The sequence below is a fragment of the Siphateles boraxobius genome, unplaced genomic scaffold, assembly GCF_051911475.1.
Source record: "Siphateles boraxobius isolate OS27281-9 unplaced genomic scaffold, OSU_SipBor_1 20, whole genome shotgun sequence".
NCBI lineage: Eukaryota > Metazoa > Chordata > Actinopteri > Cypriniformes > Leuciscidae > Siphateles > Siphateles boraxobius.
In genome coordinates, this window is record NW_027508811.1 from 18769902 (window position 1) to 18796754 (window position 26853).

The 26853-nt window shown below is 36.6% G+C and overlaps 1 protein-coding gene across 4 annotated transcripts in view; it reads right to left on the reverse strand.

Moving 5' to 3' along the window:
• atrnl1a (attractin-like 1a) overlaps window positions 1-26853 on the reverse strand; it is a 274652-nt gene that overhangs the window by 230650 nt on the left and 17149 nt on the right. For all 4 annotated transcript variants that reach the window (XR_013205966.1, XM_077237252.1, XM_077237253.1 and 1 more), the window contains exons 2-4: window positions 3935-4018; window positions 3276-3389; window positions 1171-1299 (exon numbers count right to left, since the gene is read on the reverse strand). Coding sequence is in view for 3 of the 4 variants with exons in the window: in XM_077237252.1 (XP_077093367.1) it covers window positions 1171-1299; window positions 3276-3389; window positions 3935-4018 (327 nt within the window). In the remaining variant the exon portion in view is untranslated. The remainder of the gene's footprint in view (window positions 1-1170; window positions 1300-3275; window positions 3390-3934; window positions 4019-26853) is intronic.

Genomic DNA, 26853 nt, shown 5'->3' on the forward strand with positions numbered 1-26853 from the left:
ATGACTTAAACAAGTGACATAAATGAATGAATTAATATGAATGAATGAATAATTAAAGACAAGTAAATTCTGATTTCATGATCAATATACCTACCTACAACGGCTGCTGGGTTTGCCAGCGTTTAAGTCATGCGCATAATCTAGACACCTCGCGCGTGCGCAACTGTGCATGGTCACGGTAATGTTAAGCCATGTCACAAAAAAAGACGTATCCCTCTGGTGCCGAAAATAGAAAGACAAAAATGACAGAGGAGGGGACAAAAAGAGCAAGATAAAAGTATGTTTGCATGATTATTTACAGTGTGTTTTGTGCAGCAATTGACCCATTCCTATCTACGGCAAGCCCCGAGGGGAAAAATACATTGCATACACACATATACAACGAGCGCCAGTACATAATTACTGGTATTATAGTAACAGGCTTTGTTGGATTCTGTCATGTACAATCCAACAAAGTCTGTTACAATAATAATCAAAAAAAAAAAAAAAGATTTTGAGGACAGTTACACTGTATTGAGACAGTTGAGAAATAATAATATTTTTACAGTTTTCAACAATAATTGTCATTGTTGAACCCTTGCTTTTATTATGTTTCTGATTCCTCAGTTTTGTCATTATTTTAGCAAATAATTTATATGATATGTTTTGAGACAGTTTGTTTTAAGAAGTTTCAGAGAGTTAGTAAAAGAGTAAAGTAAAAGTTAAAACTTTTTTATTTAAGTAGGCTATCTATTTTTTATTAAGTATTTATTTTGTATTAATAAGACATAACCTCACTGTATTCATTTATAATGTTTCGTTATTGCGTGGTATTTGTGTCAATAATCGTCAAGCACAGGTGACTCCGCGTAGTGGGAGGGGACCCCAAATTAAAATTCTGCTTAGGGCCCCCAAAAGGCTCGGGCCGGCTCTGTGGTTAGGCTACAAAACTGAATTCGTTGTGTACTGACACGAGGTCCAATGAGCCGGGCTGGCCGGGGCCGGGGTAGCAGGGGGCGGGGAGGGGCGTGTTCGGTACGCAATGAGAGTATCGCGATTCGAATCGTGTGTTCTGTATCGCGGTTTTTCGGTTCGGTTCGAATATCGTTATACCCCTAATATATACAGTATATATGTGTGTGTGTGTGTGTGTGTGTGACAATTTCATTGACACTGTATAACAATACTCACGAATAAAAGATGTTGAATCCTGTAAGATTGTAGGCAGCATCACTGAAAAAGTGCAACAATGCATACCCAGATGTGGTCACCACCTCTGGAATGGTTTCATTTCCTTTTGTTTCTGGGACAACCAGGCCACTGGACATGCAAGAGTATGACACACCAATCAGTGAAAATACTTTGTGTTCACATGTTCCACTCAGCATGAAGACAGCTGTTGCAAAGCAAACATCATCTAAATAAATCTCCATGCTCTTGACGGTCCAATATTCTTCAAATAAGGAAGAAGATAACCTCACATTCAGTGCTTCAGCACAAGTGGACAACTAGCTGGGACTCTCAGACACACCACAGGGCACAGAGATGCAATGGACCAGATACTGCACACCAACAAACACACACATACACACACACACACACACACACACACACACTAAAGTACACAGCAGGTATCTGAACACAAGGTCCGTCCCATTAGAAAGGAATAAGAGATAGCACTTCAAATGAAGAAGAAAAGAGAGAAGCAGACAGATTCTTTATATGTAATTTGACTTGACTAATGTTACCTTTGTATTTAGGCGGGCAAATTATCCTTATGAGCATGTGATTTTTTCACCTTGCATATTCATGCATATTAATAGCAAAGATGATTGTTACTTGCCGCATCAAATGTGAACAATTCTCTGTCGCTCAGAGTGCAACAGTGCCCACCCACTTTTTTCAGCAGCCTTATTTGCTGAAGGAGTTTCCACATACATTTTTTCCCATAGGGATTTAAAAATATATATGTTTAAGAGTTATAAGCCATGAACCAAACTAAACAGTTATGAGGTGAATCACAACATTACAAACTTTGACTTTAAGCAAAAAATATTTGAAAAAAAACCCGCAAAAATAAAGACTGTACTTGACGACTTAAATGAGGGAAAGAACTGCAATCCCATGAAACACAGATATTAAACTATTGATTTAATATTTTAAATAAATATACAGAAACACTATATTTTACATTTATTGCAAAACATGCATATACTGTATATCCAAATATTTCTTCATGGGAGTGGGTGGGCATTAAAGAGTTCTTTTGGAGCAATTTGCATGTTCCATTTCTCTGTTTTTTAGAGATTTCTTTGCAGAATCATGGGCAATGTAGTTTTTAACTGAGAATTCCATGGTTAAATAGGATAATTTAAAAAAATAACAACAAAAGCGCATACAGTATAATTGATTAGCAACCTCAAAGTTCATGATGGGACCAAATTAGCATAATGTTTCCACAAACAATTTGTTTAAACTTATTTACTGTAGTCACAGATGATGTTTACCTGCAAACCCTTCACTAAGGTCCAGATTCCAATTATGCCTTAATTCTGAAAAACATTTTAACATGCTCCATAGAGAAAAAAGTTTTACACATGGGATCCGGATATTTTGAGTAAATATTTGAAAAAAAAACTAAGATATGTACATTTTTCCCCATTTTGATTTCATGCCATTTATTACTCTGCATTCTAGCAATTTTAATTAAAACATTAATCGTCATTTTTCCCTTAATGACAGAATACATAGCTAAATGATGAATCGGAAAATATAGGCCAGTAACCTTTTTAATTGTTAGTGCTTTCCTCTGTGCTATTATTTTATTTATTTTAATGCTTGTAAAATAAAACAATATCAGTAGTTAAGCAGCAATTCATAGAAGAGAAACAAGAATAACTTGAAATTGAAATTCCATGGGTCAGCAGAGGTTAACACCCTCGCTATGCTTTCAATTGAAAAATATATGCAGGAAAGAGAAGTCACATGTTCACACAAGTGAAAGATCAGCATACATTTTTCAAGCGCACTTCATGGGTGACTTAGTCTGTTTTGATTCTACTGTGTTGTTGATTGGTTAAAGTTCACTGTTCATTTCACTGAATTGGACATAAGATTTGTTGATGGTTATGTTATACTTTTGTTTATGTACTATATATATAATCATGTATAGTATTTTTTGTTCACGAAACAATAAGCTCTGTCTTAGGTCAATGCAATGTTTTTTTTTGCTTGATATGAAATGACTAGGGAAGTTTGTATCCACTCTGAATTACAATGCTTCCAGTTCCACTCACCTAAAAACAGCTATCAAAGGTGCGTAAATAGAGTCTCCATCAAAAACATACATGTGATCCCAACTGCACTCAGTGGCAAAATGGTTGAACCTCAACCTCAGCACAGCATTTGGGCTAAAATAAAAACAGAAAAATATATTAATTTGACACTTAATAATAAGAGTCAAGACAATTGTATTTCAATCATGACAGCTCTCGGAATAGTTTTAGCATGTTATTGAATATAGCAATGTTAATATATTTGGTCCTTGCGGACTAGATCTGCTACACTGTTGCTGCTGCTGCTGCAGAGCAAGTATTAACTTGCTGCTAATAGATAGAAGTAATCTCATTGGCTGCAGGATCAGCAGAGGCCAATCAGCTTGTACCATGTGGTAATGATGTGATTGCCTGCAGATCGCATGTAAAATAACCCATCAGCCTGTGCCCTCTAGAGTTTCATGACTGAACTAGATATTTAAACCCAATGTCCACTAATGGGACATGAGTAACAATTTAGCTCCAAACACTTTTTTCTATTATTTCTAATTTTAATTTATATGTTGCTTTGAACAAAAGCATTTGGTAAACAATAAATATAGATGTAAATGCGAGAACATTTGCGACAAAAAGAAAAAAAAAAGCATACAGAGAGATTAGCTTAACATAGTGGTACTCACTATCCTTCAATGAGCCAAGTGCATTTAGTCTTGTACTTGTAGTTAACTGGTCCATCGGTGAGTGATCCTGATGACTCTGTCAACCTGACAAAGAAAAATACAAAGATAAATAAATATCTCAAAAAGGACTTGATGAAAGCAAAGCAAAAGGTATAGGTATATTTGTAAATTTAGACAATTGTTAATTTGTGACTGTCTTTGCAACAAATTAATATTGTAGGGAATAATGCATATAATCTTTCTGTATGCTCTCTTAATAGGTTAATAATCAACTATTGTATAAACTCCACATCATGCATGTATGATTTAAGCACAAACATCTCTCCTTCCACAAAGAGCTACCATCGCTTTCAGCTAATTATTAGCCTAAATTAAGAAAATAAATAAACTTTAAATAATTTTGTTTTTTAATTCAACATTTTTAAGGTAAACTTGAATTCAAGCATGTTTGATATTGAATGAAGTGTGTGATTGGAACTTGAGAAGACATCTGCAATGATTAAAAAATTACTGACATATGACATCTTGACTGCAAAGTCCGTCCAGTCAAATCCTTCATAGTACTGCAGAATCCAACGTCACCGGAATGAAACGCCATCCACGTGCACCAACAAACTGGTCATGTGACATTGGCACAACCACCTGCTCCCGATTCATCCTCTTTCCCTTTCACCTCATTTTTATCCCTCCTTCTCCAACACAGAAATGAGGGCCATAATCCCAATGGATTGAAAAAAAAAAAAAAAATACTCATTTGTCCGAGAGTGGAGGGGGGCCAAGATCAGAATGTTACTGCACAGTAAAGAGCAAGCCACAGCAACTGCACATCAGTCAAGAGATCAGCTTATCCATGAAAATTCATGTTTATCAACAAACAAACAAAAACACAAGAGGTAAAGATCACCAGCAGAAGCAGCAGTCAGCAATTTTACTTCATTTTTTTAGAATTTAAAATTTAAAAGTCCTGGAATTTCATTTCATAGTATCTGTTTGAACTAAGGGTGTAACTCTACTCGGTAAAAAAAAAAAAAAAAATTGAACCTTCCGTTCTCCACCCACGGTTCGGCACGCATTTGCACCGCGGTTCACCTCAAATCTGATGACACATCTATATTATGATTTGTTGAAAATAGCAATGCATAAAACAGACAGTTTGGCTATTGTATGTTTCTGTCGATGGATGCACATGCTGGCTTAACAATAATAATAATAATAATAATAACAATAATAATAATTAGAGCCCGACCGATATGGATTTTTGGGGAATGATGCCGATACCTGATAACGATATATCGGCCTACATTATTTATGTGTATATTATAATACAGTAGCAATATTATTTATGTGTATATTATAATACAGTAGCAATATTATGTGTGTGTATATTATAGTACAGAACCAGTACAGAACCAGTCAAAAGCTTGGACACACTTTCCCATTCGTGTGTACAAACTTTTGACTGGTACTATATATATATATACACATATATGTATATATGTATATATATATGTATATATATATATGTATATATATATGTATATATATATATATATATATATATATATATATATATATATATATATATATATATATATATATATATATATATATATATGAAGGCAGGGTGAATGAGAGAATGAGAATGATACGTTTGAGCTGTAACCAAACTAGTTTGCGTTGCATGTTCTATTCTAAATTATATTCTAAATACTGTTGCATAATCTTCACTAATGGCTTTGTCTTTTTACTTAGTCACGTTATACAAAAAAATAACTTATATCAATAAATATATCAAAGGTATCACTGGCAAAACCTTATCTTCTATTATCAATGAAGGAAGTACTCAGATCTTTTACTAAAGTAAAAGTAATAATACCATAATGAAAACATGTTTAATTACATAAGTAGAGTACTTTTACTTAAAAAATATTTTAAATAAGTAGTCAGCAAAATGAAATAAACGTGAAACTACTCGTTATGAAAAATGGCCCTATATAAGGTGTTATAATTATATAAATTATTGGAATATTTCTGTACCTGAAAACTAATGTTAGACCTACCTGAAAAACCTAAGCACTGCTTATTTTTTTGGTATCTTTGCTCTATTGTATTTATTTGTGCTGTAGCTTGTAGTTAGATTTATTTTACTTTGAGAGTAGTACTTTTTTCCATGAACATAGCACATGCCGAACTGTACCGAAACTGTGAACCTAAAACCCTGAAACAAACCGAACCTAGAGCAATTTAAGCCGTTACACCCCTAGTTCGAACCCAGTTGCTAACTACGCAAAGCCACTGCACACTAGTGCTGTTACTATGAAAATAACCAATATGGACAAGCGACTGCAGTGTGAACAGAAAAGAAAATCATGTACATAAATTGGTGAATCATTTTAATGCTTAAGATAACTTATTTATATAATTTGTAAAACATATCAAATCAATTCTAGAAAAAAACTAAGTTTTGAGTGTTTAAGTTGTGAGGAAGGGACAGGGAGCATTAATAGGGATCTCACCTAGGGTCAAAAACAGCTATGACAGCAAAGAGTCGTCATAATGTAATGAACAACTGGTACAAATCACTGAATCCTAAATGCAGTAGACACAGTTTTTCTTCAGTGACGACCATGAAATTAAATACAAACGTTATGTTTCTGTTTTGAGCATTCTACAATAGTGAATCACCCTTAACCCTTGTTTTGAGATTTTTCATAACCACTACCAGAGCAAACACTCAAACTTTGTTTTCCAAAGTTTTTGCAAATTATTCAACTCTATGCACTGCTATTTGAAAGTTTAAGAAAAGCTACACTCTCAACCTCACAAACACCAAATATAGGATACGGTGTCAAAATACATGTTTCATGTATGTTGCAGATGATATTGTAACCACAGCTTGATTACAGTTTATATACATAAAATGCATTTTCATGTATTTTAATATTACTCTGGTATAACAAAATGTGATAATTTTTTGTATATAATATATATATATATATATATATATATATATATATATATATATATATATGTGTGTGTGTGTGTACATTTTTATGCAAAAATCTTTGATCATGTCACTGATTACCCCCTTGTGGTGTTGTTTAGTCTGGGCCTGGCCGTAGTAAACCAGGAGATCATCCATGCGTATTTTACTTTCTTTTTAATTGACAATTTTTTATAAAAATGTCATAACTCAAAATGTTATTTAGTCCTCTTAAACCCTGCCTCTTTATTACAATCAGCTAGTTTTCCTCATATCTAATCAATAACCAAAAATACCAAATAGTATTTTTGTTTAAAACGTGCTTCAATAATCTTTGTTTCATTTACAACTTTTTAAATCACAATACGGAGGAAATGATCTGTCGCTATACTTTCGTTACATCGCAACTTTTAAAAAAAAATAGAGAGGCACTAATAACCAGGAGGAAGGACACAATCATTTCTTTCCCCAAGCATTCTGCCTTAACCTCCTCTCCTCCACTCACTCATGTGTCATAAACTGTAACCTACTTTCACTGATGTCTGGGTCAGGATTGAGATTCTTCTGAAATATTTCTTATAATCCAAGGTGACTTAAAACAAACTAAGTACAAAGACCCAAGGCACCTAGAGACTGATGTACACTGGTCCACAAATTACAAACTTACAAACCTATTTTACTCCATGCAAGCAAACATTATGAGACAATTAATGTCCTATTCTGCTCAGTCACAGAACAAACAACAACCTTCTGAACTACAACCACACACAGATGAATAGGGCTGTAGTCAAGACCACTTTTGTCGAGTCAAAGACAAGTCCAAGACCAGGACTAGTTGAGTCCAAGTCAAGACCAAGTCCAAAGAGGTTCGAGTCCAAGACAAGACCGAGTCCAAAAAGGTTCGAGTCCGAGTCAAAAAAAATTCTTATGCCTTATCAAGACAATCATTTTGGGTCATTATTTGTTGATATAAAAGCAAAAACAGTGTCACAACACCCAGGATTTTTAAGTATAGACATTCCCCTTGATATCATATAATCTTCTTATCTAAAGAAAACAGAATGATGACATATGGTGTTTCCTCATAATAGCAATGTTTCACTGTGGATCTGAATGAGCACACTTTCACATCCAGATAGCCCCCCATCACAGGCCATCCTTGAGATTCGCCTTCGAGGGGCAGGCTTATCAATACACAGTTCTGCTGTTCGGTCTGTCCCTACCACCCCGTACATTTACGAAGTGCATTAACCCGGTGCTTTCTCCCCTGAGACTCCAGGGAGTGCGCGTGCAGAATTATCTTGACAACTGGCTGGTTCTGGCGCAATCGCGGCTCACACCAGAGCAAATAAACGGCGCGCAAATAAACGGCTTTTATGTGTGCTTACTGGGAACATAATGAAGACACCTGGACTCGGTTGAGACCAAAAGCCATATTTGGCAAGACCATTGGCCGAGACCGAGACAAGTCCGAGTCCGAATACCAGCGGGTCCGACACTAGTCCGAGACCATAAAAAAAACTTTCTCAAGACCGGACTCGAGTACTACAACCCTACAGATGAATACCTCAAGAATAACTTGTGACATTCATCTAAACACCTGAACTCTGAAGAGAACAAAGAGCGCTCTGATTCAAAAACCATTACTGAAATATCAAGGCCTACATTAGATAAATATATAGCAACCCAAAGAGACACAGTCTAGCTGACTCCGGGAAAACTGAAATGGAAGGTATCAAACTTCATATCTCAGGGTTAGCATGAATCTTCCTGGAGTCTCCTCACAATAGGTGAAATAGCTTTAATGCCCTACCATTAATGTTTGTAAAGTGTCTTAAACTGCACAGGAAAGAGCTAAGCCACAAACCCAAGCATATCAGAAAACAGTGTTTTATCCTCAATTCTTCTCCCAGTTAACCCACAAATATTTGCAAACCATTTAAAAACACAGTGTGCCCAAAATACAAACCACATCTGGCAAAAGGACACAATAATCAACTCAAGCTATTTCGCCACAAAGCCATCAATGTAAAGAACCCAACTGCGTTGTGTTTGTTTGAAACCATTTGGAGTGAACACTGAAAGATTGGTTAAAATGCACTTTTGTAAGAATGTGAAACTACCCTCAAGCACCATATTAGATAAAGAAGGGGTACAATAACATTTTTCTTCATTAGTTGCAAAAACTATATCTAAAAATGATTTTTACTAAACTATTAGGTGAATTCAGGGGAAAAAATGTCAATTAAAAATTGTAGCTTTAATCACGACATGGAATTTGATATAAGCTACCAGAAAGCATTTGAAATTGTCTTGTCTCTGACAAATCAGGCCTACAATCCTGTAATACTGATGAAATAGTGCAAGGTTACAGCTAACAACGAGACCCACACAAACTACTTTTAACAAATGTGCATATTAGATTATAATTAAGACAAAAGGTCTTAGTGAATGTCCGTCAGCAAGGCATGATCTCATCTTTTGGACAATGCAGAGTCCAAATCAGAGATATAAAAGCACTACTGTTACACTACAACAGCAATGGCATTCTAAATGGAGACTGCATCACTCTTACAAGAGGTGACAGGACTATTCTTAGACTGCGTTTATTGTAGGATGGGAACTGTAGAATTAAATGGGCTCTTAACATTTTCATTTTTGTGGTTAATAAGTCTAATATACCCTGTACCACATCGTAAATGTTCTTATTAGAGACATTCTTGCCAGCTCTAGCAACAGTATATCCTTTGAAGTGTTATCTTAGTGGAGACAAAAGATGTACGAGCTAAAAATATCACTTGTTTCAGTTTGCATATCGGGTGGGGGTTTTCGGAAGTTAAGGAGCGAGGCGTTTTCTCTTGGCTTGGGTTGTTGCAGTCCAATGTATACAATAACAGAACAATCAATTTGATTATTATAGTAGTGACTATAATCAAGTCACTACTTGCTGTACCATAAACAATGCAGGAGTCCTGAAGGTTGCAGACACGAAGATTATGCAGCTTTTATTTAACCAAGCCGTGTAGCTTAACAGATCAAGTTAATTTTAATTTGATTCGGAATCAGATGTGACCAACGATACAATTTTTTTTACGCATTTTTCGTAATTTATGAAACAACACTTTCCCACCATTGACGGAATTTTCAGGCTTTCCGTGTTTTCACTGTTATATGGTAGGAGGCGCTATTACACAACTTCTGAAAGAGTAAAGAATCTCTGGATCAAAACACAGGCAAAAAGGGAGCAGAAACAAGCGATAAAAGCATTGATATGCACATTGTTTGATTTTCACAGTATTAAAGTTACCCACATTCCAAGTGGATTAAAAAAAAGATGAGAATAGCTAGAATACAATTTTTCTCAAACAGAGGCCCTGTTCTTTCTTTTGATATATTGCATGTGCAGATATTCCTACAACAAAATATTCTGGGGGCCATGCAATTTTTCGGAAAAGCTATCAAAAATGCTGGTGGATGTAAATCGGTTCTCATTCATGTGAGTGATGATCATCATGTGTGAATTATCAAAGATACTATCTAAGATAAATGCCAATGCATTGCAGACGCCCGATAACTGGTGATAGGGAGTTGACTCCAAAATCCGATTCCTCAACTCTGAATAGCCCTGTTGTAGTTGACTGTTGCTATGTCTGAAATCACTCACTTGTTCACTCATTCTCTAAACCCTATATAGTGCATAGCTGTTGAGTGCACTATATCGCCTGGAGCGGTCACAGAAACAACTAACTACTTCAGAAAAACCTGGAATCGAACACCCCCCTACCCAGGGATATTTAGCTGGTTGTGTCACCCACATTATACTGGATTGCTGTTCTTTTCACGCTACAAAACTGTCTGTCTTCAACAATGTCAGTTCCAGTCAAAACAAATCACCCTTTCTGCAAGATTAAAAATAGCCTGTGTTATTGTATAGTGTTCATATCCACTGCATGCGCACTGATCCACTATGGAGACCTAACAATGAAAGAACTGGTCGTTTTTCATGAATAACCTTGACCTACTGGCACTGCCCTTCATTAAAAATGAAAAATCACTCATGCTTAGAGACAATGGGGTCAGCAAGGGTAGAGATTGATATTAGTAGGTTTCTGACATATAGTCACGGCTCGTCAGTTTCTCACCATCCATCCATTCATCTACAGAGCCTAGGATGAAAACCCCACTACCTTTTACATTAACCACAATAAGGTCAAGAGAAAGTTAATAGAACCCCACAATGGCCAAGCCTTAAATGGTCCTTCACTGCTCGTCTACAATCCCTCAGAGCTGGACGTTAAAGATCAGAGTGTGAGGGTCTCATGACTGAACACACATTTATGGCCACGCTGACATTGCTAATTGAGAATTGATATGTTGATTTGGCTAACAGCAGCTACATCAGTATAACAGCTTGCTCCCAAAACACAGCAACGTACTTACTGCTTTAACGTTAATCTGAACAGCAGAACTTTAGTTAACTGCTTGCAACATGATGTGTGTTGTGGAACTCAGTGGCAGATGTTAGTTTGCAGTCCTGTGAACTTTAAAAAAAACTTCACATTGTAATATCTGTACGTTAAGTCTATTATTAAAGAATGTGTCAGTATTACAGTTATTTTGGGGGAAATTTGAATAATTGCATTGCAAGCTGATTTAAGGTGTGCCCCTAAATTTTTCTGCTTGTGCTCCTAAAAATTTCAGTCAGGGGCTACAGCACTCCTAGTAAAAAAAGTAAGTCTGGAGCCCTGAACAACATGGGTGGCTGCATTCATTCAAAATTCCCTGTAAAGTCAAAATTAAGTACGTGTTTGAGTTTGCCACACCACAGGAAAATGTGTTATTAGGCACCCAGCCAAATTTGAATGATAAAAAAGAAGCCGGCAAGTACATAAAATAAGCTATCAAAACCTTGAAAAAATGAGCAGTCTCTGCTCTCAAACGCTGGGGGCGTGTCTGCTGGCTGTGCTGAAACCACGCCCACTCGCGGGAAGCACTCACCAGTCGGTTCGCCCCATTCACCAGTAACAGCGGATTATCAGTGAATCCCACTTGTCTCCGACGAAAGTTTATAAAACTACCCCGTGTAAAATGATCACTACAGAGGCAGGTGTTTGCGGTCATCCTCAGCTCTCCAAGCTGGCTCTTCACAAAATTAATCCACCTCTTCTTAATGTGATCGTTTTTCGGAAATGTAATTGAGGACACCGATCTGTTTTGTACGTGACCGCATCCAGGTAATACGCATTTCCGTGACGAACGCATAGCTAGCTAGAAAACTGGAGGCTTTAGTTACTAATAATACTGAGTGTAACTCGCGATTGAGCGGCAAACTGATGTGAATGTGCTCCATTTATATTGTTAGGGGAGGGGCCAGCCTAAGGCACTCCAGTGCGTCATCAAGTAGTGGCGTGTCCAGGAGCTCAGGGGCTCCAGTGCGTCATCAAGACCCCGTTTTAGCCCCGCCCAAAAAATCCGGAACACCGCAATAATGAAAAACTGTTTAACGGTCTAACTCCACAATTCAGTACTTCACAGTTCACATTCTTTGTAATATGTTTTAGCAATACATGTCTAGCATTTATAATGCGTTTAGTATTTTTTTTTAGACTTGCCTTTACAGGGACTTTGAAAAAATATATGTGTGTGTGTGTGTGTGTGTGTGTGTGTGTGTGTGTGTGTGTGTGTGTGTGTGTGTGTGTGTGTGTGTGTGTGTGTGTGTGTGTGTGTGTGTGTGTGTGTGTGTGTGTGTGTGTGTGTGTGTGTTACATGAAATGATAAGAGTCTAATTGAGCTGCAAGTTCATCCATCAAATCTTCATTAAGCAACAGCAGCTTTTATACGCGGGGGGAAAAAAGTAGAAAAAACTCTGGTGGAGAACAGTGATCAGATCTAAAACCATCAGATGACACACAGCTCATATCTCTGTCGCTGTAACCACATATGAAAACCCTCAACACACGGTAGACATGTGTTTGTGCACTGCAGAGCAGCTCTCAGGCAACTAGTTGTCCAGTCTGCTTCTGTTTACAAGGGTTGCCCAAGAATGAAATGCCACAGTGCAAGGGTTGTCCAAGAATGCGGTTGTGAGTCCTGAAAATGTACATGGATTTGGTTATAGAATGTGGTGTCACTCCTGTAAATAACTGAACTGTGTGTGTGAACATAACTATATTTAGGACTCAAAGACCCATAAGTGATGGCAGAATTTTCATTTTTTAATGAACTATGCCTTTAAGATGTTGAAACATGGTCAGAAAAGTCTTGTATTGATGCTGTGAACAACGCCATAAGATTAATACTTTAAAAACATACTGTATAAGGATAGATGAAGTCTGCTGTCACAGAGTTTGACTCACATGTTCTGAAGCCTGTACTGAAAACATAAAAAATGTCATATTAGACACACTCTGAAACTAAAGAGCTTCTCTCCTCCTGAACAGATGAAGGAATTAACAGACAGATTACTGGAACAGTTAATATATTGTGCAGCCGTTTAAATCAGTAGTTCCCAACAGGGCTCCATTAAACATTATCCATAGCAAAATTTATAATAAGTATTGTTATTTTATATTTAAATTTAGTTATACTATCATAATCTTAATTAAAATGTTATTTAAAAAAACACTAAAAATAAAGATACACAACGACAAACAAAATGTTTGTTTGTTTACTTTTATCAGCTTATACAGAAGTAACTTTCAATATTGTTTAGGACAAAGGGGGGCCTTAGAGTCAAAAAGGTTGAGAACCACTGGTTTAAAGGTAATTTACAGGAAAAGATCAGTTTAAAGAGCATTTTAGTGCTGATGTGTGAATAGTAGCAATGGGAAAAAATGAAATATAAGAATAATATATAAGAATAATAGATGTGGTACACTATTAAAGGTAATCTGACAATTTTACAACACTTACATTTGCTCTGAGTTCACTTCCCAGCAACTGGGGTTCCATTATTTGATCTTTTGCTGGGAAAAGCAGTTTCCAACAGCCAAAAAACACTGCTATAATAGTGAAACAACCACTCCCTGAGGCTTGGGAAAACAAGAGAGCAGTGCATTGTAATGTTATCTGTATTAAGGACAGTTAAACACATACAAACATAGTCCAAAAAGGGTCTTAGTGGACGTGCCAGCACTCACAAACACAGATTACTCCGAGCAGAGTACCTGTTACATGATGCTTTGAACCAGCATAGCCTGTTCAGTTGATATCAATATAAAGTCATGCCGACAGCAGAGGAGAGTCTCAGCCCGAATCAACGACTGAAAATCATTGCCTCCTCAGCACAAGGCTAATCCAAATTTATCCCATCAAACCACTTCAGAGACAGAATGGATTTCCTTTCAACAGGGCAGGATAAACTGAAACTTCTCACAGGTTACACCCTCACATGACACTTTCTACCGTTCAGATGGGATTAGTTCTTGCAGTAGTTTTTGTAATAAGTTCGAGTAGAAGTTATTATTGGGACATTGTGATTTCATGTACTGATTCAGATCGGATGTGACTCTTATGGGATGTCATGTGCTATAGATCAATGTGTCAACAAAATTTGTAAGTCTCTTGCCATAGCTCACCAAGGCTACATTTATTTGATCAAAAATACAGTAAAATTGTAATATTGGGTAAATTAAAGTACAATTTAAATTAAATCTTCAATTTGAATATGTTTTAAATATGTATTCCTCTGATTTTCAGCAGCCTTTACTCCAGTCTTCAGTGTCACATGATCCCTTGGAATTGGAAATCATTCTAATATGCTGATTTATACATTATCTATAAACATTTATAATTTTCCAGGGTTCTTATTTGAAATTTATTTGAAATAGAAATATTTTGTTACATTATTTATGCTTTTACTGTCACTTTTGATATACTGTCATTTTTTATTTATTGCATCCTAGCTGAATAAAATTAATTTCTTTCAAAGAAATATTTCTTAATGAGAAACTTTAGTTACTGTAGTCCATGTCAAAATAAAGCATAGATGATATAGATTTGCTGTGCATGCAGATAAACAGATATTAATATACTCCGCATATCTGAGTACATATATACTTTAATATAAAAACAGCAACAACAAAAAATGTCCTCTCACTTTCAACTGTTTTTTCCAGCAAATTTCTTTACATATGTAAACATTTGTATGAACATAAAAATATTCAACAAATAAGACATAAACTGAACAAATTTCACAGATATTTGATGAACAGAAATGGAATAAGGATGAGCCCATGAACAAAAAAGTGGAAGGGTTGACATCAAAAGTAGAAGTCAAGAAATCAGCTGTCCTTCCTGTCTCCCAATAGCACTGTCTTGGGCATCTTAAATTATGGACATTGCAGTTTATTGCTCTGACCATGTCTGCAGTCCTCATGTCCCCCTACAGCAGGTCTATGGCATGTTCATGCAGTTCTGCATTGACAACTCTCAGGAGATTGGTATGGTAATAGAGCTTGGCATGGTAATGTATTTGGTCTTGGCGGAATAGATCTGCTTCACTGTTGCTGCTGCAGAGCAAGTACAGAGACTTGCTAATACCTTAATACATTGCCAATACATTCACAGACATTGCTGTGAGCATGCAAGACATGCTGCTGCTGTACACACGTTTTTACCCATAGGAGATCTATTCAGGTGGAGCTGGGGAAGGTGGAGGGTTTCTGAAAGCACGCTGCATACAGCTAAAAGCAACACACCGGTATTTGTTTCAATGTTGAGCCACAGCTCATTGGCCGGTGATGCAACAGCAACCAATCAGCTGTGCTAGTAAATAATAATGTGATCGCTACCAAATGAGTTAAAGACCTATCAGCCTGCGCCATCTAGAGTTTCATGCCAGAACTAGGGACAGGGACCCAGGGCATCTTTCTTGCTCAGTAGAAAGCTTTTTTTTAATGTCCTAAGCTATTGGAATTGTGACTTTATTATACTGCCTGTAAACTGTTAGTGTATTAAGGACTGTTCCACAGGTTCATGTGCAAAACATTTTTATGGTTTACTGAACAAGCATGAAAAACATTGTTTAAACCCTTTCCAATCATGATCTGTAAAGCCCATTTGTATTTTACAACATTATATTTAAAATACAGCATCCTGAAAATGGGTTGTTTCTTTTTTTGCTGAGTTTTTTTCAGAGGTTATCCAAAGTTATGCAAAAACAGGAGGTAATTCTCAGAGAGAGAAAAAAAAAGTTCCTTCATTTGGTTTCAAAAGAGGAGAAATTTAGGGGCCATTTACAAGACACCAATTTAAACAATAAATGGGTTGTTTTGGGGGCCTGAATATGCAAACTTTTGGAAACTTGTTTCAAAGTGCAAGTTTTTAAAAACGATAGCGTTATCGTATCCGTGTAAACTACAAAAAGGTGAATTTGTAAAAACGTGTGTGTAACGTGTTCAGTATATAGGAGCATAGTGTTTCTTTACAAAGTGACATTGCCAACTACTGGCCTGGCATGCATAATACAGCATTTTAGTCATTTTCACAGATCCGTGTGAACGGGAATCATTTTGACAACGCTGTCGCCTGTACACAAAGGACATTTTTTTTTTTATTTTAAACACACCGTTGTGGTGTAAACGTACCCTTACACATCCAATATAGTTCAGCGATAATGTCAACACACTGATTGTAAAACAACATTTATCAAGTATAGACTTTATAGTAGGTCTGAGCTCAGTTAAGTCTAAACCAAACCAACAGATAGAGATAAACAGGCTGTTAAAATCATCAAAAATTACCCATCTCATAAATAAAAACCACACTGGAGTAGAAGTGTTTTGATGCGGACACAGAGAGACTGTAAAAGTGCTAATTAGTGGGTGAGGTCTTTGAAAGCAGTTTAGAGTGAGACTGTGTCTAAGTGTAAATGAACATTTACTGTTTTCCTGTGAAGCCATTTGTGGTGAACAAACCCTTAGCCTAAGTATGTATTAAGAGCTAAAACAGAGCTTGATGCTCCAAAGGTTGCAGAACATCACCAATCCCAAGAGTGATGTTTGTACAGCAACAGTTATTTATGCTCTTTGCTCTGCCACTGATGTCATTTTCAGACAACAACAGTCATGAGTAACTCAACCCACAGGATCACACAGGACAGGCACTGTGGCATTTCAAAACAGAGCATTGTTGGGTATTGTATCACAAACACAGATCACAGCGATTAGTGCTGAAGTCTGTTGTTCCATCTCCCTAATGAGAGGAACTGCCACTGTTACCCCTTTTCCACCAAAAAATAACTGGTTCGGAACTGGTGCTGGTTCAAAGTTGGTTCGGAGTTGGTTCAACTTGCGAACCTTCTCAGAACCTGTTTGTTTTTCCACTGACTAGAGCGCCCAGCGAACGGCGTCGTTACGTCACTGTGTACGTCGCCATACGTCTTAGCTAGAAACGCTTGCAAGTACAACATTACTGTGGGATTATCTCTAACTCGTGTACCAAGAAGGCTTTAAAATCAATTGAAATATGTCTTTTAATCTTTTCCTTTGATATGTAATCTTTTCTGATTAGTTATGTACCCCGGTCTCGTGTCTTTTTTTCTTTCCGTTTATTTGTTCTATTGTGACTGTTTTCTTCTTTGCTTTTTACTTTGCGGTCAGAAAAGATGTTTAGAGCACATCTAAACCCGCCCCCAGCCCCCGACGTAAACATGACGTGGTAAAAGAACGGTTCTAGTCCAGCAAAGAGTTGGTGCCGCTTTGGAACCAGTTTTCCTGGCCGAGAACCGGTTCTTTGGCTGTCGAAACACAAAGAACTGGTTCGCGAGTAGGCACCGGCTCCGAACCGGCTCTCAAAATGCCTTGGTGGAAAAGGGGTATCAGATTGTACTGTGCTGGATTACAGCTCAGGATTAAAAACTGCTTCATGAGGATTGTGTTGGCAGCATGTGAGATTTACTGTGTGATCAATGTGGCCAGGACATCGCTAATATAAAGAGAACTAGTCAAGTGTTAGTTAAAGGGATAGTTCACCCAAAATTAAAATTATGTCATCTTTTACTTTTCAAATCCAAAACGAATACAGTGGCAGATGTTAGGGACAATGTTACCCATATGCGGAGTAGGGTAAACCAACTCCAAGGTAAGGCTAAGGTGATGTGGTTCCTCTTTAAAAACACATTTAAATAGAATGTCATGAAATAGCTTCAAATTACATTTCGCCTAGCAACAACTTACACATCCCTAATAAATTAGTTGTTATTAAAGCAGCTATGTTCACAATTTAAACAAAAAAACAAGCATACTTCAACAAAAATTCAAATAATAAATAACCATTGCCTTATCTAATCCAGCAAAAAAGTTTTATTCAAGTTCTGAATGGATTATTATTATTAATGTTGAAAACAGTTTTTGCTGCTTAACTTTATGGAAACAAAAGATACCAATCGAACATTTGTGGTATGATTTAAAAAAAAGAAAGAAATTAATACTTTTAATCAAGGATGCATTCAATTGATCGAAAGTGACAGTGGACTTTTATAATGTTACAAAAGATTTCTATTTAATAAATGGTTTAATACATTTAATAAATAAATGTAAATTAAATGCTGTTCCTTGAACTTTCTATTCATAAAAGAATCCTGAAAAAAGTTATCACCATTTACACAAAAATGTTGAGCAGCACAACGGTTTAGAAAATTGATAATAATTATGAGAAATGTTTCCTGAGCATCAAATCAGCATATTAGAATGATTTCTGAAGGATCATGTGACACTGTAGAGTTGAAATGATGCTGAAAATTCAGATTTGTCATCACAGGAATAAATTACATTTTAAAATTTAGAAAACAGTTCTTTTAATTTGTAATAATATTTCACAATTTTACTGTTTTACTGTATTTGTGATAAAAAAAATGCAGCCTTGGTGATAGTGAGCATTAAAGACCTATTTCAAAAACATTAAAGTCCCTGTAAAGGCAATTTAAAAAAAAAATTCTAAACGCATTATAAATGTTAGAAATGTATTGCTAAAACATATTACAAAGACTGTGAACTGTGAAGTACTGAATTGTGGAGTTAGACCGTTAAACAGTTTTTCACCATTGCTATTTGACGGATTTTTTGGGCGGGGCTAAAAGGGGGCTCGATGACGCACTGGAGTGCCTGAGCATAATTGCCGATAATTCTCTTGAAATTGTTTTTGCTTTTATTAATTACGATTATCACAATTTACATTGAATATATATAGGCATATTATAATACATGTTTACACAAAAATTGTTAACACACACACAAGTACTGTCCCCCTTTACTTAACATATACATAAATTGTAAGAATGACTCATAGTAAAGAAAAACATTAGGACTATGCTAAAGCAATTAAATAGCAGTCCCAAACTAGTTTTGTTAATACAATGTTGATATGAGCCACCACAGTCATTTAAAAATATAAAAAAATACACAAAGTGAAAATAAAGTGGCATTTTTGGGTTATGGAAACGACACTTACCATGGTGAATACACAATACTAACAAGAACTGTTAATGAAACAGCTCCTGGTGAATAGAATGAAAATCATAACTGCATGCAAATCCTTCTCAGCTAACACGTGATTTATTGGTATTTTACTTTTATTACTAATTTACATTGTAACGACGTTGCATGCTCGTACACAGCGAGCGCCGCCGCATTTGCGCGTGCAATTGAAGAGTGCGCGCTAACGAGCACAGTATACCGGCTGACAGGACAGTAAAGTCTGTTTTTCTGAGGTGAAAGACTTTTTATTTCAGCGTATACTTAGGTCACTACCTTGTATGTCATATTGTGCTGGGTTTTCTGAAGTAGCCGTGATTCGCCTCTCATAACATAATTATGCTCTAAACACACAAGCAGAGTGGATGTTTTTTTGTAATAGCGGCTTTGAACGATTACGTAATCGTGGCATCCGTAATCGTAATCGCATTTCACATGGAAATACGTCACAACAGTGAAGTAATGTCGGTTGCATCTTCTGGTTCACGGGGACTTTAAAAAGGCTATAAAAGTATTGTCTATTGTTAGGTTATGTTAACTTTTGTTAATGTATCCAAACTTGTTGAAAACTGATACTTAATTTTGTACTAATAACATTTTACTTCGTCATTGGATATGGCTCTGTAATGCCACAAAATCCAACAGACACTTTTGGCAGTTATTACAACTGCAACCATGGTACTAGAGAAGCGTGGGTTGATTACACTTTAAACCACAAATGTCACAATAAATAAATGACAGAGCAAACAACCCCTAAACTTACTTACTTATTTTTCTCCACTTAAACACAAAATCATTCCAACAAATGCAGATTCCAGGGGATCAGTGCTTACTCAAACACATTTAAATGAAGTTACAGGGGAGCCACTAAATGCTGACCGCCTCCCAAACTGTAAGACTGCCATTGAGGATGAGGGATCACGTCCCAAAAGACAACAGACCTGGCCTCTTAGCCTTGCTCATCTGGCCCTGCTGGGAGGAATCGGACACAGTTTGTGTAAACTAGGGCTCATGTATGCAGATGCCGCTCTGCAGTCAGCCAAGAGCAGACCAAGAGTTCAGCTCAAATAATCAAAGCATAAAAAAAAATAATGTGGCGTCCAGAGCACCACACCCTGAGCAGAGCTTTCAGAATCATGCCTGCGAGGTGATATCATAGAGTCGAGGACAATCCCACGGGGATCCTGACTGACTGACTGACTGACATGCTCTCTGTGTCAGACTGCGGTCATTTCAACATGAGAGGAAAAAGGAAAGAGACGACAGATACTGGCTGCACAGAGATGCAGTTGTTGGAGTAGGAAGAGAAAACAGTGAGAAAGCAAAAAAAGACAAAACACAAGGTCAGAGGGCCAAGACAAAAAAAGCTAATTGGTGAACAGGGCTGAAAATTAGTAGCTACAAACAGCCAAAAGTTTGAGACCTTTTGATAATAGGGGAATTAGGTGAATATACACTCTCACACACACACACACACACACACACACACACACACACACACACACACACACACACAGCTATCAATATATTAATATCTGTCTATATCTGTAGACAGACAGACAGATAGGAGACATACAGACAGACTGAAGTTACTTAATCCTATATTGCCTGCAAAATCATTGTGAATATATCAGTAGTATTCCATATGTTCCTTAACCATGTGGTATGCATTAATTGAAATATGAAGTTTAAAGCTGAGGAAAAGTGCAAGATCTACAGAAAAAAAAAAATCAAAAGACAGCAAGTGAAAAAAAAAACTGGATGGATAATTAAATGCAGAGTTCACATGCAGGTTTTGTGTTGAACTTCAAATGAACCATCTCTCTCTACCCTCTTGAAATGTCACCCCTGTATTGAATGTGAAAAAGAGAGTCTGAGGAGAGAAGATGAGAGCAACAGAAAGAGGACTAGGGAGGATGGGAGGAATGGAGCAGAGGATGTATTCTAGCATAGACGATCAAAACAAGCCCAGCAGGAGCACTGGAAAACACACCAGAGACTCAGTAAAGCAAACACAGTACAGGTCAGAAGCCTTCAGAAGTGACCTCACCCTGAATGCAGCACTGCACTTAATATTTCACCGAAATGGGATGGAGGATTAAGAGCTTTTATTTAAACATGAGAATTGAATATATAAGACCCTTTCTGGCACACTGTAGTATATTGCTGCAATGTGATGTGACGCAAGAAAGACAGCCGTGTGGGTTTCTAACTAGAAAGAGAATGTCTACAAAAGGGCACCATACTCTGCTGTTGTCTGGTTTCAGTTGCATCCCTGAGATTATTGTCAGAGAAAAGTTTAAATTGCTTATTGTGGTATTCAACATCATGTCATAGATGCACAATTATCAACCAATTTTTTTCCTTAATCCGTTATTGGTTTTGTATTATTGGATTCACTGATAAATGCCATAAACGTATGGGTGCTTCAACAATTGTCTATGCCATTTGCTGCCAGAGAGAAATAAAAATAAAAAACATACGCTGATCTCTAAAAAATAACTGCAAGATAAATTTTGTGAATTAAATGAACTATAGCCTAATTCTGTCATGACAACTCTCGGAGTGATTGGCATGGTAATGGGTTTGACAATGTTGATATATTTGGTCTTGGCGGGATATTTCTGCTATGCTGCTGCAGTTGTTGCTGCTATGCTGCTGCTGCACAGCAAGTACGGGACTTTACTGCCAATACTAGGGATGCACCGATACCACTTTTTTCAGAATCGATCCGATACCAAAAATTCTGAGTATCGACTGATACCGATGCCGATACCAGCGCAGTTTTTTTTTTTTTTAATTTAAGTAGAACTCTGTGTGTTGAACTGATAATCACTCTTTTGTGTGTTAAACACAATCTACTTAATACAGATAACTTCATTATAAAGAAAAACAAATCCAAAAAATATATGATCATAATCTATGACAAAAATGCTATTATAAAATGAGTGGATAATTTGGATAATAGTGGATCAGCAGTACAATTTAGTCTAGAAAAATCATGAGTCCACAATAATTGTATAAAATCTGAACATTTAGTGAAAAAAACTAATAAGGAGACATTAAGTGTAACACTAAATTTGGTAAAAACGTTACACATTGCTCTTTGTATTGTTGTACATTCATGAAAAACAAGAATACAAAAATCAAAAAGATAAATTATTTTATATAGGCTACTATACAATTGAGATATGTTTTAAATGTATAGCACAGCGGTTTAATGAGGCTGCAACATATGATAGATAAAACAGAACAAGAAAGGCTATTAAGACTATTTCATTGCGTCACTGTATTACGATATGAACGGCTGCAAAACAGTGCGGATAAAAGCGCATCCATTCCCGAGCGCAGAATGATGCGTTTGAAGCAACACGGAGTCACAGCGCGCAGCTCTTCGAGTCTGCATTGAAAAGTTCAAAGCACAAACGAAAGTTATATTGATGCGTAGTGTATTATACAGTATCTATCTATCTATGCAATAGTTTGAGCCTTTTCTTTAAACAGTTTTAAATTTCAGTTAGTGCGCGTGAAAAACAATTATTAGTGCTCTGACTCTACTCTAGTGTTGTGATCCAACAGACACCCTGTAGAAAGTAACATGATAAAGTTACAGCAATGAAGTCCAGCAAGATAAAGTTGTTTTATGCGAAACCATAGACCTTTATCTACAGATCAAGTATAATAATAACATTGAATCATCTTGGAGAGGGTTTCATCATGTTGACAGTGGCGCCTCCAGAAATTTTTCATAGGGGTGGCCAGATGGGGCCACTTAAAATCTTGGGGTGGCACACCAAAACTATAAACCATAATTTCAGAATTGTATTCTACTGTTGTAGTAAACGGGCCTGTAGAAAACTATCAGAAAGACTTAAGGAAACTCCTGATATACTTTAGTTTATTGTGTTATATTTAATGTTACTAATGATATTAGTAGGGCCCTACTAATATATATTATATTATATATAATGATATACTGTATATTATATAGATATGATGTATATAAGGGCCCTCGCCCCTGGCAAATTTCCAGATACTTACATAATTGTGATGAATTTAATCCTTTTTAAGTTACTATTTTGCAATGTAAGATTACAGTTAACACCTTTAAATATTACATAAATGTATTATGAATTTTTAATAAACTTAATGAGTGTATAAATCAGCAGCAAAAAGTAATTCTTGAAAAAATCTGCACAGTAATTTTATAAAATCTAAATATGTTAATAAAAACAAATTACTATTAGTTATCTTATAAAATTCAATCAGGCAATCATACATTTCACAATTTTATATTCATATATTAATGTCAAGAATTCAGAAGTGCATATATAGCCTACACTACAAAGAAATAATATACAATTAAATTATGCTTATTTTAAATGTATTGAGCAGGCTAGGTATAACAAAATATATTGGCTTCATTAATATTTCAGTGCGCAAACCCATGATAACATGAAAAACAGAGCGCACAACGTGTATGCGCATCGTGGGATTCGCGGGTGCAGAATGATGTGCTCAAAGCAACTGCATAAGTGCGCATTTAAAAGTACACGTCACAAAGCGAAGAAATGTCGAGCGCTCCAATCCTAGTGCGATTTGTTCCTTTGTTTCACAGTTTTAAATTCCAGTTGTGCGTTTGATGCCGATTCATAGTCCTTGTGATGTGTGTGATCAAGCACACGGTAGTGAGTCGTTTAAAAACAGCAACAAACTCCAACAAAATAAAGTCATTTTATGCAAATCTACAGCCTTTTATCTACAGATCATGCATTATAATGTGAATATATCATATTGGAGAGTTTTACCGTGCATCCAAGAGGCGCGCGCGCTGTTTGAATATGAATGGAGAATGATTGACAGCCGCAGAGGAGGGAAAACGAGTTTCCGTATAATAATGATGTAAATGGACTACTGTCCCTCACATTAAGCTATGACTTCAGATGACTTTGTCACCCAAACTGACGTGAAAAAAGCGGGAGGCGCCGAAAAGCGCGCTGTTTGCATCCCTGCTTGTCAAAACGTGGCAAAGACACATAAAAAAGCTGCTGTAGCAGTATACTGTAACCATTTGGCACTTAAAAAGCACGTCACGACACATAATTTCCTGTCTTCTCTTACTAAAGAATATTTTTGACTTATTTATGAAATGCATAACTGATGCTACTAAAATTTATACTGGCCATTGGGGTGGCCAGCGGGGTGGCCAGGAGTCGGACAACCCCCTGGTGACGCCACTGCATGTTGAGTGTCGTAACCAACGCGACGCGCTGTTTGAATGCTGGATGGAAAATGATTGACAGCGGGAAAAGTTTACGTGATCTTGAATTTAATGACTTAAATGTTCATTTCTATCTCACATTATACTATATAATGGATTCAGAACACTTGTAATATAGTGCACGAAAACTTAATGGTGCTTTATAATGTTTTTGTGGCTTTTGTGGGGCTTAACAATAACACAGAATAGTATACGCACAATATCGGATTTGGATCGGCCTCGTCTGATGAATACCCGATCCGGCAAAAATAACAGTATCGGACCGGATACTGATACTGAATATCGGATCAGTGCATCCCTAGTAAAAACCAAACATCTGCAATGGCCATCCTAGTCCCCAGACCTGAAACCTACAGAAAATGAGTGGGCTGAACTGAAGAGAAGCAGCGCCAACATGGATCTTGGAATCTGAAGGATCTGGAGAGATTCTGTATGGAGGAATGGTCTCTGATCTCTTGTCAGGTGTTCTCCAAACTCATCAGGCATTATAGAAAACTCAGAGCTGTTATCTTGGATAAAAAAAGGGCGCAAATAATTGTTCCCAATGTGTTTTGTAGAAAAACATTTATTTCATAATGTGATTTCCCCCCCAATTTCAATTCTTTTACTTCAATAAAGGTTAGATTTTTGCATAAAAAAAAAATAAACTATCAAAAGGAGAAACAATGGAGATTTATTTTTTACAGCCATCTTTGATCATATTTACCAAGGGGGCAAATCATGATTATATAGTTCAGTGTGCTTCTCACATTATATGACATGCCAGACAACTAGTTGTCCAGTGCGGATATGTGTATTCAGCGCGGGTTTGTCTGGAACGCAGTTGAGAGTCCTGAAAATGTGCAGGTGTCAGTTCGGTTAAAGAACGCGGTTTTCATGCTCGTAAAAACACAAAACGCTGTATGAAAGCAACCGTATTAAGAGGCGCTGCCATACTAGCTAGCATCTGCTGTAGAGTTTAATGTGAAACATGAAAGGGGATTAGGGATGAACATAAACAGTGAGATATAAAAATACAGTGGGCCTATTTATATATAAATAGTGATTATATATAAATACACACACACACACACACACACACACACACACACACACAACCACACAGATAATAGTTTAAAGAAAATAGTCCAATGCCGTGGTACAACGAGCACATTCAGGCCCTTTATGAGAGCAGCCAGAAAAAAGAAGGGCAACTGGAAGAAAACAAAACTAGAGATTTTTCGCATTTCATGGAAAGAGAGCACGAATTTGTAAAGATAGTACTTAAAAGTTGCTAGATCTGCTTATTTTTCAACACTATTAGAAAAAAACAAAACTCTAGGTATTTATTTGAAACCGTGGCTAAATTAACTAAAAATAAAGCTTCAAACCCAGAGGTTTCCAAGCAGCACAGCAGTAATGACTTTATGCACTTCTTTATTTACAGATTAATAATATAAGGGAAAAAATTATAACTATGCAACCGTCAACTACAGTATCATATCAGGCAGTGCAAAATTTTATTCAATCATTGTAGTGATGCACCGAAATGAAAATTCTGGGCCGAAACCGAAAATTTAGGATGGACTTGGCTGAAAACCGAAACTGAAGCCGAAAATGGCTTATTTTAAAAACTTATACTAATATACATATACAGTACAAAACCTAAAATATTTTTGACAAATATAAATAATAATACCAAATAATATTATTCTTCAAGTTTTATGTTCCATCAAATAAAATAGTTTTTTAACAGTTGTGCAAAAAGATCCACAATTATCTGAATAACAAAATCACAGAATGGCAGCGGGCCTCTATTCTGCTGCTGCATGTAAACAATTTTTTACTTTACTTTTACTTTAACTTTACTTTTCATTTTAAATTGCTGTGCAAAACAACAGTGCAAAAACAGCACTAGAACTTAATCCAAACTCAAACTGTAAACAACATGTAAGCCTGTGTAGCCTTAGGAAACACAGTTGTGCAGTGCTACGCAAATTTTAATGTAACTGCTATACACACAGAAAATTGGACTGGGGGTCTTACATGCACTTCATGTGGCACACTAGCACACACACGCAAGGTCTCTCGCTCTCTCCCTGTCTGGCGTGCGCGCACTACACGGTTTGGATCACAAGCTCTTGCTCGCTCGCTCTTCCGGGAGATTTGAACTAATTTGCGGGCATCAGGGAGCCGCTGTCAA